General features: G+C 38.2%; 1 protein-coding gene across 1 annotated transcript in view; it reads right to left on the bottom strand.

Annotated features, from left to right (window-relative positions):
• Positions 1-5,438: 5,438 nt before the first annotated feature.
• The window catches only part of RAB3C (RAB3C, member RAS oncogene family), a 125,796-nt gene continuing 116,257 nt past the window's right edge, over positions 5,439-14,977 (bottom strand). Inside the window, exon 5 of the mRNA XM_014881801.2 lies at positions 5,439-9,932. Within this exon, the coding sequence (XP_014737287.1) occupies positions 9,745-9,932 (188 nt within the window). The 3' untranslated portion in view covers positions 5,439-9,744. The remainder of the gene's footprint in view (positions 9,933-14,977) is intronic.

Here is a 14,977-nt window from a genome sequence, read left to right on the forward strand (position 1 = left end):
CTGGCTGGGATATCATGGAGAGCAGAACCTCATACCAGTTTTCTGCTGCTTGTGCCTGCCACAATGAGCTGTGTTCACTGTGGTTTAAAGCACATCCCTTTCTTACATGAGAGAGTTAAGCCACAAATCTGTCTTACAGTTAATTTCTTCAGGATCTTGCATTAGTGCCAACAGATACACAGATGTAGAAAGACACTTCAGATTTTTGAAGGCACCTCTGTTTTTCAATTTGCAGCTCAAGTTTTGCACAAATCTATACAAAAAACATATCTCATTTTTCCATTACTGTGCTGAGTCCTGTCAGTTGGGTGTAAGCCAGAGTTTGTCTGTCTCAGTTTTGGTGGATCACATTGCTAAGCCACCCACTCTTACTTCACTGGGATATTCTGTTTGGTTGACCTTTTTACGCAAAGCTGGGAAACTGTTCTGTGTCACTTTACATTTCCCCTTTCCAGCATCCTTTCTTATGTCTTTTTTTTTTTTTCTGGTTAGAAACATTTTGTCTTCAGCCTTCGGACTCGAAATGGGATAAAAATGGTCTTCCTTGAGCAAGAAATACTCTATTGCTGAGAGAGGTTTCATCCTGGTAAATCACTGTTCTCATCTACTGATGTGATTTTCCATAATCTAGTTCTTTAGATGTTTCATCATGTTCAAAATAAAATCAATTCAAAATTCTCTCATTCCAAGGTATCCATCAGAAATAATCTGTTTTTTCCTTGCTATCCTTCCTCTTTTACACCTCATTTTCTTGTCTCCTACTCTCCCTAATACACAGAGCAAGAACATTAGGGCCAATCTCAGGGAGCAATGGAATGAGCGAGGTAGACGGAAAAGACACTACATTTGCCAATATCTGGAAGAAATGAAGGAGTTTCATTCTCAGATGTGATTTGATGACAAGAGTCATTCTACAACGAGATGCTGCTTTATGAGTGAGGGCAGTGAGCTGCACAAATAGACCCTTCAGCAAAAACCAGTCTGGAGATACAGAATTACAAAAGATAAGCAAGGAAGGACTCAGTGTTGAGAGAAAATTAAGCAATTGTCATGAGATACTTTGCAGATGAGATGTAAATATACCAGAAAAAATAGAGGGACTTGGCTGGAACACAGAACAGTGAGAAGGGACATGTGCTAAAGGAGTTTGTAAGTAGACACCTGCTTACTGGAGTTGGGGTGAACAGGGGATGGTGCAACCTGATCAACAGATTGATTGAAGATTAGGACTTATGTGGAGGGAAAATAAACTCAGGAGTCCCAGGACGGTTGAAACTGTGTGTGTAAGTGTTGGAAAAAGCAATAACTGGACAGTGATAACATCATAATTTGTATGAAATAACCACCCACCACAACTGAGATGGTGAATTTGAACTAAGATTACATGATCAACTAAAAAAAATCCAAAAAGCACATAGACTATTTAAACGTTTAGACAGTGAAAAATCAAAAGAAGAAGCTTTGCCGTATTTTAAGGGGTCAGCAGAGAGGCAGCATGCTTTTGCTAGGGAAATGTCTAAAAAATCTTTCAGACTATTAGGGCAATGTCTCCAGTAAATTCTGTGGAAGTCATACAGAGCTACAGTCATCAGTGCTATTGAGAGGATATTAGTGAAATGAATTATTGCAGATGTGGTATCTTTGTTGATCATTTAGTCAAAAATGAAGTTATTTTTTCCACTTTTAGTAAGTAAAAGCAAATAAATAACAGGAGAGGGGTGGGATGTAAGACCACATTACCACAACTGAGATACTCGTGAATATAGTCTCTTGAATATTTATTGTAATTGCAAAATGAAAAAAAAAAACTTTCAGCAAAAGAATTAAACAAGCAAAATCCACTTGGTATACAGAAATCACATACAAACAGAATATCCAATGGAATACACGTGGTCGCTACGTCTGCACAGAATTAGAACTCTCCATGTGGATAAAGCTTGTACTGAACATTCAGACAAGAGTTTCCATGGATTTATGGAGAAGATTCACAAAATTTATCACCCAGCAGCATTTTAGCTAACATAATTTTTAAAACCACAGTAGCTATATTGCAGTAAGAGTCAGGGGAGAAGGCAGATATTGAGTCTCACCCCCTTACAAAGGTATCCTAAACACCTACTTTAATTTTTCTTCAAGAACAGTTCAGCAAACAAGCTGGTTTGAGAGAACCAGAACAGCTACATGTTATCAAGGTAAGCATTTATTATCGTGCATGTAATCACGTCTATGAGCAATTATAAAAAAGCTAGGTAAAATTATCTGCCAGCCCTTGAACTGCCAGGTCACTTAACAAAAAGTTCAGGGAGTCCTGTAGCAGGCTGTATATTTCCATTTTAGTGGTACCTCATATTCTGACTCTTACTTTGTTGCTCAGCAACAATGATGCCAAGAATTTCCTTTTTATATTAAGCAATCCCAGATTTCTATCTACATACATCTTCATTTCACTCTGGTCTATATAATTTTGCAGAAATTTTAATGGCATTAGGTACAAAAAAAGTTTTTTTAAGGACTTTTCACGTCATTGCAAGTACTGTCATGTGCTACTTAATGCAATTTGGTTACTTTGCTTTCTCAGAGAATGTGTTTGATGACATTGGAAAGGAAACCCACTATATGGTTTCCAGTAGGCTTTAGAATTTCATTCTTTTCCAGATTAAGCAAATTCATAAAAACCAAAACAATGCAACAAACCATAACTTATTCAACCTCATACATTGTCACAAAAACACATCAGATCAAACTAAAAATCTACTTATGTATCTTTTAGTCTGGCACTAAAGAATATACATTTAGGAAAATTGTCTGGCAAAACCAATTCCCCAACTCCTCCCCACGGCCCAGACTCAGTGGCCTGTCTCTGTTTAGCAAATTCCCAGTGCAGATGACACATGGCTTTGAAACCAGAGATTTAGCAAGAATTAACAGAATGAGCTTTTCTGCAAGCTCTATGGGCACAGCTGGGAACCCATGGCAGAGCAGTGATTCAGGGTTTAAGGTTCCAAATGTACCCAAGAGTGTTGCTGAGTACTGATGACCTTGCTCATGTTCTTAGAGAACCGTTAGAATTATGCAAGGAAACAAGAATAAATAAATTATTGGACGTCTCCTTTTAATTTCATGGCTAGATTCTGGCCTGCATTTTGCTTCCACTTGTACCTCAGCTTTACACCTAATAGAGGAATTGTTGAATTCTTGAAGGCCATGTAAAACTGGAGTGAAGAATGTGGGTCAGTATCTTTAAGGAGGTCTCTTCCACCTTTAGTATCTACAGAATTGTCAAAAGTGACCAATTAAGGTCACCTTCCACTCTGCTGTGCTGCTGACTGTGACCTTGAAGCTGTTTGAAACATGTTAAACCGGGGCACCAAGAGAAGTTTGACAAATCATCTGCAAGAATATTTGGTACCCTATTTATTATTTCAGGTATTATGAGTTAACTGTATCAGAAAAAAGAAAAGGTGTCCACATTATATTATGCATTACAGGCAGACAGAGCACATAACTGACTCTATAAGAATAAATAATTAACTCACCATAAATACTGAGCTCTAAGAGATTCTTTCAATTCTTCTAGAGAACATGTTTTAAAAATATAGGCAGACAGTTTATAAATGGTTTTAAGCATTTTCTGACAGAAGGCCTGTCCCACTAGTGTTGGTGTAACATGAAGATTCTCAGAAAAGGACACTCAGAATTCTAAAAGTAAAATTGACATGCACTTGCAGTAAACATACAGATATCTTTAACCATAGTCTCATATATGAAAAATAGTTCAAGTTACTTAAGAATATTCTTACACTACACTGGTAAAGTGTTTACTATATAATATTTCTACAAGACGTGTACATTTACTAGAAATCTTAAGCCACACAGGCATCATCAACAGCTTATCACACATACATGATGCTTCTCCCTTTCACACAAGTTTATATACACTGAGTAAATAATTAAATATTGCACTTATTGGCCCATGATTCCTCAGTCTTGAGGTATTAAAAAATAGAAAAAATATCTATTTTTATAACATTTTTTTCATGCAACACTTAGGACAATTGAAATACACGAACACTGGTATATAGGTTACACATTGTGATGGTCCAACTGAGTCACAACACATCTGACATTACTGACAAAATACCAAACAGGAGTTACAGCACAAACATTTCATATATCACTAGTTGCAGGTACATGTCAGAATTACTTGAGGAAATTTATCACCAGAAGTGGTAAACAATCTCTATCTAACTTATATTTCTGTGTGTTAAAGGTGAACGGGAAATTATGAGAAAATCAGGACTTTTGCATTTCCCCCAGATCAGATAGCAAGTACCTTATTGTACAAATGACAAGCCATCTACCTCTGCTGGAACCACGGTTAATAAAACTATAGTCTTCAAATGTAACACATCTGATTTCCAGCGATAAAGACAATTTAAGGGTAAATTTGGGGAAGGTGGCACTGAATATAAACTAGTAACAGTGGGAAATGAATGAGTATCAAAGATGTACTACTGTATATATGTGCATATAATACGTGTGTAGTCACAAATTCTGCTTCACTGAACACCCATGGATAAACAAAAGGGCGGGGGGGGGAAAGCTTAATTCACAAATGTGAACTATATTTACTCTTAAATAAAACTGATAAAGTTCATTCAAATAATTGAATTGTGTTGCCTTTTTAAATGAAACTGGACAAGTGATCAGCCTTGGAGAATCTGGAGTCAGAATGTATGGATCAATGGTGCAACTTAACACAACTTATTCCCCTGTTGGCATAAGTGAGGATATGTTGCTAAACCCCATGAGGTTGTATCAGTGAGGCTTCAAACTCATGGTCTCACATTGCTAAATCTGTCATGCTAAAGAAGAACTAGGCTCATACATTGTGAGTCTCTATGAAACAGGCCAAGGAGGAATTGGTCTGTCACCACAATTGAAATTTAGTTGGTGCCTGTAAAAAGTTAAATGATAAAACTTACTTCTCAAAAAACAAATATAGAAAAGAGTAGCTCAGGAGGGGTGGAGTTTGTAAGGGGGCTTCTCTTGGAATGCAATTACAACATCATTTGTCTGCTCTGAAGAAACAAATGAATAACCAGCAAATGTAGAGCTTTTGCTATTTTTTTCCCTAAAAATGACAAATTTAAATAATTCTTAAAGTTAGGCTCAAACTCCAGCAAATGTTGTGCATCCTGAAATAGCACTTCGTTTCTAAAATAAAGAAGATGCAGGTGGTACAGCTGAATATGCAGAGCTGAGCAGACTGGGAAGAAAATTTAATCTTTCAGACTGATGCTCTGGAAAAGGCCACATAGATGTAGTTGCTCAGGTAATTTCTTTAGGTGTTGCATTAAGTATAAGCACAAAGGAACAAACATTTCCAGGTAACAGTCACTTACGCAGCTGTTCAAAGAGTATTTTTTGACAGAAAATTAGGCTAGTTCATATTTATTTAAATCACCAAATGAACAAGTCTAAATAAACTAACCACCATCATCAAAAATAACACATACAGTATTAAGTCAGTTGCACTTGTAACTTGTGAACATGAACTCTTAAAATAACCAAAAACATGCATCTGAATGTTCAACCCAGCCGGGCTGGCTAGCTGTTTGGCAGGTTGGTGCACCACAGGAACCAATCAATCCCCATGCTCCTGGGTGCTCCCAAGGTATTTTTTGACCAGTAGCTTGAAGGTGCAGTAAGCAACACATTGTCAGAGCATGATAAGGCGGGTGCATTGCCCATGCGCAGGATTAGCCTGCTGCTATAAGCTTTAGTCTAGATCAAAACTCGGAAAAAGGATTGTGCTGTGTTAGTTCAGCTTCAGCTGGCACTATGGAGCTCAGACTCTCTGCCAAAGGCATCTCATCTCTCAGAAGTTTAACATACTCTATGTATCAACTGCTGTATCTCACCAAGTGGATAAATCTCAGCTGAAGGGGGTATCTATGGCTGGACCAATGATTTGCTGTGACATTCAGTCTTAATTCTATGTTGAAAGTGACAATAAATTAATGCAAGGTGTGTAAGAACTTTTTATACTAATATTTGTGATGAGGCGGAAAGTAGTTTTGTTTCTGCTATCCCAGTTTTCCTCTGAGCCCTCCCCTCTCCCATCACAAAATATGGTGCTTTGTAGCCTGGTACTTGAAGGAATTGTGCCACTCTACTGGATAGATCCGGGATATAATCAAAACCTGCTTGTCTCCTCGAGGAACTCATAATCAGGGACTACTGGATATATATGAAAAAAAATGCATTGATCGTTTAAATTTAGGCCCTTGACCAAGTTGTGATAGGTTCTTCAAAAATGTTCAGCCTACCTGAATTCAAGAAAACTGCACTTCTAGAAGGTAAGTCAAGAGGAGCTGAACCAGACACAGGCTGCTATTTAACATTCTATCCCATAGGAGGCCAAGGCCTCATTTTAGATAGAATGAAAATTCTAACACTGCTAGGCCCTTCAGAATTCTTGGAACGTTTGGGGAAGGCAAAGTGAGTTAGCTCTCAAAAACTTTTCTGTCTTCACTGTTTCTCTACAAAAGGCAAGTTCTAGTTGAGAGAGGTACTGAGATCATGATGCTCATGATCTAAATGTGACCAACTTTATAGCAGAAAACTCAGTAATTCTCGTTAGCATGTGACTGCAAAAGCCAATCTGTGATGAAAAATCCAAGCTTACTTTTCCAACAGTAGGTAACCCAGACTGAAAAGAAAAAGCCTGCTTGAACTTCCACATATTTTCAAGTTCAGAGAAAGTCTGGATAGGATAAATTTGGTTTAATGGGACCACAGCAGGCCATCTTTTCCAACCTTCTACTCAAAACAGTGTCAGCTGAGAGGGCTGAGTGGTTTTCCCAGTGTTTTAGACAGTCTGATCTTGAAAAACTCCAAGTATTTTATATGAGCATCTTAAAAATTAATCTAACTCTGAACTCCATGACAATATCTGAGTGTTGGCACAAAGTTTCAAGGAGATTTTAGATATCGACTCATTCTACTGCTGTATTTCAGATGAGTTTTTCTTTTTAACACATTTTTAACACTCTAAGGAACATCACTACTCTGAGAGCTGCTTCTTCCAGCCACCCCTTCTCATGCAGAAGCCAAATATATGTGGATGCCTAGCAGGTTAAATGCCTCAGAAATTTGAAGCAGGTGTTCGCCTTAGATTTTGCTGTTACTCTTCTGCCCAGACCCCTGATGCAAAATGTGAAGCAATTAATTAATCCCATTATGTAAAGAACTATTTATCTACCACTCAATTTGTTTAAAAAGATATATGCTAATAATGTATTTCTACCACCAATTAGAGTCTAAATGGTCATAACCTGGCAGAGAGGGTCTTAAATTCATTGCAATGGAGTACAAGCAAAGTATGGCTGCAGCAAGGGACACCTTAAAGTAATTTTTCCTTAGTGCATTGTGCACAGGAGACAACCATCTAACATCAAACATCACAGAGCAAAGCTGGAAGAATACTTGCACTTCTAGCCATGCTGCATGATTCAAGATATGCCCAAGACCCTTGACAATGTGATTATGTCTTTCCCCTCCTTGCCTCAGATGGTTCTGACTAATAATACCACCTAAGATTTGTCCAAAGAACTTGAGAGTTGAAGCTAAATTCTCTCTCAAGGCTTTCCTGCTCCTTCTTCTCAAGCAGGAATCACAGTCATAACAAGAAAAGCATGGAAAACTGCCCAGTAGCCATCTCAAATGAAACTTGCTCAACTTTGTATCACTTCTGTTTTTTCCAATCATCTGGCTCCTAGTGGGTGAAAATGTTCGAGGGAAAGTCTCTCAGCACTCTTAGCTGACATGCTGTCTTGAATGGGGGAGGGAAAAAAGGACCTGAGAGAGACAGGATCACGGTTTGGATAGCACATACCTCTTCCACCTGGCTGGTTCTCCACTCTAAAAGGAGGGTGCTTTCTCCTGATGGATGCAAATCTGTCTCCATGTCGACCAGGGGAAACAGCTGTTAAATAAACTAGCTAAGAGGACAGACATGGTTTAAATACCCAGACTGAAGACAGTAGCAATTCATTTACATTTGGCAACCCAGGTAGAACCCTCCTGGAATATCTATTTTACATGTGTCTATATGCCTTGTTTGGTAGTAACTTCTACTATGCCAAAGTGTATTTAGATTATTTAATGATTTTTTTTTAAGTGGCCATTTTCTCTTAGTGTGTATCAGGAGTTCTATAAGTTACCTTCAAAAAATATAAACTGTAAAGAAGGCTTTTTTGCAGTTGTAAGTCATTCAGTGTACTATGTGTTACTTCCTTTTATTTTTCAGATTTTTTCTATTGCTGACAGTTTAAAAAATGTCAACCTTGTCTTAAATTCTGTTTAATTGGAAAAATAAAATAATCAGTGCTTCTTCAATTATACTGTTTAGTTTAAAAAAGTCACTTTCAAGTAAAGAAGTTGTACAAAGTACTTCAAGACACAGATGTAAGAATCTTCTACCAATTACTAGAGAAGTAAAAACTGTGAAATATAACTTTTTAAACAGTTTATCATAAAATAATTTGTACTTTATTTGTACTTTATTCTGCTCCTTTCACAGTCTTTTGCTGATCTTTTCAAGGCATTCAGCCTAAGATTAGAAATGTTGACAATTTTTTATTACTCCTAAAGTTTTAAAAAATACCAATTCTCTTGCCAAAATAAATGGAAAAAATGAGGTCAAACTTCAGTTCACTGACACCATCAGCATTTCTGCAATAGGTCTGAGTAAAATACAGTCATTTGCAGCCACTGTGGTGGTAGCTGTCTCAGTGACTGAATGGGAAATTCCTGAAAACTGAGGCATGCAGCCACGTGACAAGGCAGGTTTTGGCTATTAACAACCAAACACAATGGATTTGGCTCTGTCAGACATAATATAGGACTACGTGGTTAATGTCTCATGCAGGCAGAAATGGAAGGAGGTAACTAGCCTTTTACGACAGGGGTAGGTAAGACTGGGATCTCCATAATGATGGAATGAGAAATTAAGTCCAGTTTCAGAAAAATTTTAGATAGACATGCAGCTCCTATGTAAAAGTAAATACACTACCTATCCAAACAGGATGAAGTACCTAATATCTCTGAGAGTCTCGACTGAATATCCACATCCAGTTGGAAATTCACAGGGAATTTTAATGGCTTTGGGCCCAGGATCTAACTTCCTTCTAATTTCTGCAGTTTTCAATCAGCCAGGATGTGTAACATAGTGAGTGTTGGTTTGCCAAGGCAATGTGCTCCAGGAAGTGCTCCTTGTACAAGTGATCTGGACAGAATGAGGGATTGGCTCACTACAGGAATACTTCTAAATTCATTTTCAGTCGGGAAAATATGCAAGTGGCATTGGGAAGCTAGCTCAAAACACCCTGACCACTACCCTAAAGATTCAACTATATAGCTTGAAACTGACGAAGCGAGAGACAATTATAGGCAAACATAGTCTGAGGGCATGGCACCAGCTGAAGTGTGATGGAAAACAGTAAAAAGAAAAGAGAAGTTAATATACACCCTGCATGCAAAAGCCAAGTTCTAAAATATGGATCAGCTTTCAGACTAAAAACTGCTCTATCCCCATATGCATATCCAAACAGCTTGATGTAAAACAAGACTGTTCTCCCAAATAAATTAATAAGACAGTATAAATAAAGGCATATAGACCATTCATAAATACTCTGTTGGCAATAGAACACACTGGAGCTGCCTTTGCTGATAGCTGCATTAGCAGCTGCAGTTGGGCTGCTGTGGAGGAGGGGTGTCCTTTAGCTGTGTGTTCTGGTTGCTGGCAGCAATGGTGGGATTTGTCTCCAGACTTTCTGACATTTTGTCACAGATGATATCCACAAGTCGCTCAAACGTCTGCTTGACATTAATGTTTTCCTTGGCACTTGTTTCAAAAAATTCAAATCCTAAGAAAATAAACAACATATTAATGTCCTAGGCATATTTCGGTATCTCCAATAAATATATAAACTTCTCTTGAGCAAGAGACATGAAGAAAGGAAACACATGAGAGTACACATATGAAAGAAGAGCAGTTGAAATTGTAACACAAAACACAATCAGAGCAAGTACACTAGTGTTTCTGGCTTTATACAAGGCTAGATAAAGTTACAACCACTTCAAATATATTCCCTTAGAAAAACTGTACTTCAACACAGTTTAATCTAAAGATTGATACCTGTTTCAGAGGAATGCCTGTTTTTAGGAATGCCCTATAGCCATTGGGAATGAGTAATCTGCTGCTCCATCTCTCACTATTATGTTCCTCTGAGCATTATTCAGTTGGAAATAGCTATTTCCATTGTGCTATTAAGGTGGTGCCAAAATACAAAATAATGATTGGGAAAGTACCAAGCAAGACAAGAAAATATTTTTGCAATTTGATATTTACTAAAGTTAGATGTGAATCCATGAGATCAAAGGGATTCTCAACTCCACAAACAGGACTAATTAAAAAACAACAACAGCAACAAAAAACCAAAAAACAGAAATACACGCAAGGAAGAAAACATCTTAATTCATTTATATAGAAGGACTTTTTATCTATTTATTACCAGTGATTACCCCAAAGGCAAAAAACAGAGCTTTCCTTAGCCCTAAGGGTCACTGAAAGTTTTTATGGGGAAGAGACAGCTGTTCTGAGCTCTCCAGAGACAGTTTTCCTAAGTTATGTTCTCTGTCCCCATTTGCAGCACATCTCACCTCCCACGTGTGTCTCATTCATCTAGGCCAGGTTTGCAGCTTGGCCATCAGCCTACAACCTCGAAGACTTCTACTAATGCTGGGTCTTCCCACGTGCTTGTTTCCTTTGCAAAGCATTTGTGTTCTTTCATTTATTATTTTATAGGACTTTTTCTACATTTTTCCCCAGTTATAGCATTGTTCACCTGTCCCCTGATAATTCAAAACTTTCTTCCATTCTTGTCTTTCCACTGCCTATGGGTTCAATATTGAAATAGTTTATAAAATATCTGATTCACTGGTAGTTTTACAGAAGCCTTTACAACAGTCTGGCTTAGCCTTTGCACAACTATTTTGATTCCTTCTGATTAAATCTAAATATTAATGTGCAATTACCACTGTGTTTAATTATGAGAAAAATCCCTGTCAGAAAATTTCAATTACTTGACACTCCTGGCAGAAGGACAGAAAACAGATCTTTGTGGTTCTGGTGGTTTGGTTTGGTTTTTTTTTTAATGTTTTATTTTATTGTGTTTTGAAAGGCCACATGAAATTTAAATGCAAGTACTTTGGTCACAATAGTATTATGTATTCAGTATGCCATCTAAACAGAATGTAATCTACACATTCAGTCCTATAACTGTTTTCCATGAGGCTTTTGCAGTTTGAGTTCTACCCTAGAATTACTGGAGATAATTGTATTTAGCTTAGCATGATAACCTAGCAAGAAGTAATAAGCAATGTACAAATTCAACTCTGCCCTGAATTTTTTCGTATTTTTAATTTGTGTAAGGGTGCTGGACTGAAGTATCACAAAGTACTAAAATGTTTAAATGTGTAGGAGCTAAGTACTGGCCAAAGCTAGTGTTCATAGGGAGTTTAGATAACGACTGCTATAAATACTGTACAGGGATTCGTTTGGTCATATGACTTCTGTTAGTATCAGGAAGAAGTGTAAGGGTAAACTCACCAGTATGAGAATACATTGCCATATAAACTTTTCCATTGCACATTTCTCTACAAAGCAGGAAAACTGTGAATAATAAAGACCTTCTACAATTACATACAAGGATATAGTGTTAATCTATATAATATTGCTTTAGTTTAGCTTTTCTCGCACATTTCTTTTCTTCTAAACTAGAAGGAAAATGAGGAAAGCCAGTGTAGCATCACTTGCTGGTGGCTTTGGCCCTCCTGCAGAGCTCCATGCAGGACAAAGCTGTTCAGATCATTTGGGAGGTGCTTGGGGAAAGGAAGATCCTCCACAATTTCAGTATGCTGTGTTGAAACCCAGATGCAACTCTAGCCCAACCACACAGTCAAGAATCTTCCACAACTCTTAGATTCTTCTCCACAGGAAGGAGGAGGAAGGCAGCTGTTCCACAGAGGAATAAGCAGAACCACAGGGCAGAAGGATTGAGTGACAATGGGGGAATGCTACACCAAAGCTTTGGAGAGGATAGGAAGAACACTAAATCTGAAGAACATTTAGGAGTATAACAGTTTTTACAGTAATAAAGATGGAATAATGAGCATATCAGAAAATGAAATAGCAGATATGATATCTAGGTAAGAGACCTGGACAGAGAAAAGCAGAAAATGAAAGGAAAAGTCACAAAGAAGAGAAGAGGTCCATGCCAAGAAATACTGTAACAAGGATAAGATCAAGAAAACAGGCTCACTATCATGGTGAGGATGTTTTGCATAAGAACATACTGAAAAAACATGAAAAGACACCCATTCTCCAAGTCAAATGGAGGGTTACAGAGCGTCAAGCACAAAATAATTGATTCAAATAAAGTACAGCAGTGGTGATTTCTATGGAATTTCAGATATGATTTTGATATAAGAAGAAAATTGCAGTCATAGCAGTGGTGTAGTTGGATATAAGGCAATGATGGTATTCCATCACCTTAGACATTAATTGCCTGGACCTTTTAGGCTGGACTCTGATGCATAGATGACACAATGGACAGACTTGACATAAAGTGGCTGAGCACCCAATTGCCTCTACAACAAAACTAATGCTTTATTATTTGCTAAAACTGTACAGATGGTCATTTTGGACAGTCTTGGAAATTAGGCAAATAGCTCCTGCTGTGTATAGGCCTATGATAGGTGCTATTTATATGCTAGGATGTGCAAATAAACATCCATCTTCCCAAGAAGAGAAGGGGGCATACATGTGAGCTCCTTCCAGGCAGTTCCTGCAGTAAAGCAGATGCAGCTACACACAGGTGAAACATTTGTAGATGTTCCATGGAAACTGTTCTCCTAGGTGCAGAAATGGAAACACAGCAATCTTTTGTAGCTGGTTAAGACCGTTAAGAAAAGCTTTGTACAGTTTGTGGTAATCACTGTCAAAGCATCATGGTATGTACTGAGCAAGTAGGACCAGACAGATTCCAAAAATTCAGCAGAACAGGGGTTCAAAATCTCATCTGATGCAGACAAAGACACCATTACAGAGACCATTGCAAGAGAGCCCCTTTAGCCACCCAAACAGCAACTGAATGTCCTGGGCAAGGGATTCAATTCCTCATGTAAGTGCTACCTTGTGAAAGATATCCCAACAAATTTAGATTGGTTGTTTTGGCTGGTGTGTTTGTTGGACCAAAACCCTCCCTGTGGAACAGTTTCTATAGGAGCTGTACAGAATTTTTTCTAGCAGAGTGTGCCTGGAATCAGCATTTGAATTCTGTTTGTTTTCATTCTGTTATGGAAGGTTTTGCAGTTCTTTTTTCCTCATGACACCTCCTTCTTTCCTGACTCATCTTGCAATTATTTTACTAATGGCTCTTAAACACCCTAAGTTTCATAAATCCCTGTGTATGACAGCCTAAGTTCTATGACTTTCAATACTTTTTTCAGGGTTTTTTTTCCACTGCTCATTATTAATGGAGTGAAAACATTTTCCATGAGGGTATAAGTATGAAACAAGGCAGCTATCTGGTGATGCCCAGGGAAGCAGAGCTCAAAGCATACCATGTTCCCACCACCTGTGGTGATCTGTACTGCTGATGTGGATGAGGCGAGGCAAAGGATATTATTGCAAAGACATGACAAGCCCAAGAGGTAAGTTGGTAGGTAAGGCAGAACAGAGCTGAAACTCAGAAAATCCAAAACATCCAAGTGCTGCCTGAATATATGTAAAAAGTATATGGAACATGCAATACCATATTTTAAATGCCTATTTTATGTTTAATTCTGTTTTTCTTTGTTGATTCTTTCCCTCTTTCTCTACCACTGACTCAAAGAAAGCTGGCAAGCTCTTGGCAGCTCCTGCAGAGCTAGACAGGGCACTGGCAACTGCTGCTGTTGTTCACCTACACAGAACAGTTAGATGCCTTTCCTGGATCATACACACAGCCAGAATTACTGACTTGGTACCCTCTCTGCCTCACATGTGTGGTGGCTCTGGAGAGGCTCCTTCATGACTGCTCATTAACACTTGTTTATGTCTGCTTTCAAAACACAGGGAAGAAGAAAGCCCAGAAAGCAGAGTAATATGCAAAGAGAAGAAGATTTTGCACCCTCTCATCTTCCTGAGAAAACATGACATCAAGAGCACAGGCTAGACAGCAAATTTCAAGCACATTTCCACAGACAATACAGACAAGACCTATGCTGATGTTTCACCAGTTCATCAGGAAGGCATTTTGGTTTCAGAGTGTTTGTCTACAACAAAGAAAATTTAATTTATCAGCCCAGATGTTATATTTTACAGATATCCACAAGGGTATGTTCTGTCAATAACTATCCTTCTAATTTTCATGAAGACAAGATTGAACCGTGGTCCTCAGTGCTGCTTTTGTCAGTGTATTGTTCAATCCAAAATTGTGAGTAGCTGGAGACTGCATCATCAGAGCAAGAAATGGCTGCAAGAAGCTGCTCCCTTTGTAAGAGTGGGATGTAAAAGGCAAACTCCAGAAAGTAATGAGAATTAATAATTTAGCAATATTATTATATAGAAAGGAGAGGAGTTAATAAGGCTTATTTTCTTGGAATTGTATCCTGTGGGCAGTTCTGAGGAAGCACTGGCAGGCACTTACCTTCTTGCCTGCTATGAATAGTAAGTTTTACATTCACATTACAGTCTGTCAATCAAGACAACTGCAAGACCTTTCTCCTCTGCTCAGATGTCCACTTCCTCAGAACTGTCAATATCTTTTAGTCAAAGAGAGAAAGGACACATATGGCATGATTGCAAAGGTCACCTCTCCTAGGAAACTGGGCTAAAAAGTAGCTGGAGACCACTGCTGCTCTCCAA

This window comes from Sturnus vulgaris, chromosome Z, assembly GCF_052056855.1.
Source record: "Sturnus vulgaris isolate bStuVul1 chromosome Z, bStuVul1.hap1, whole genome shotgun sequence".
In the NCBI taxonomy this organism is placed as follows: domain Eukaryota; kingdom Metazoa; phylum Chordata; class Aves; order Passeriformes; family Sturnidae; genus Sturnus; species Sturnus vulgaris.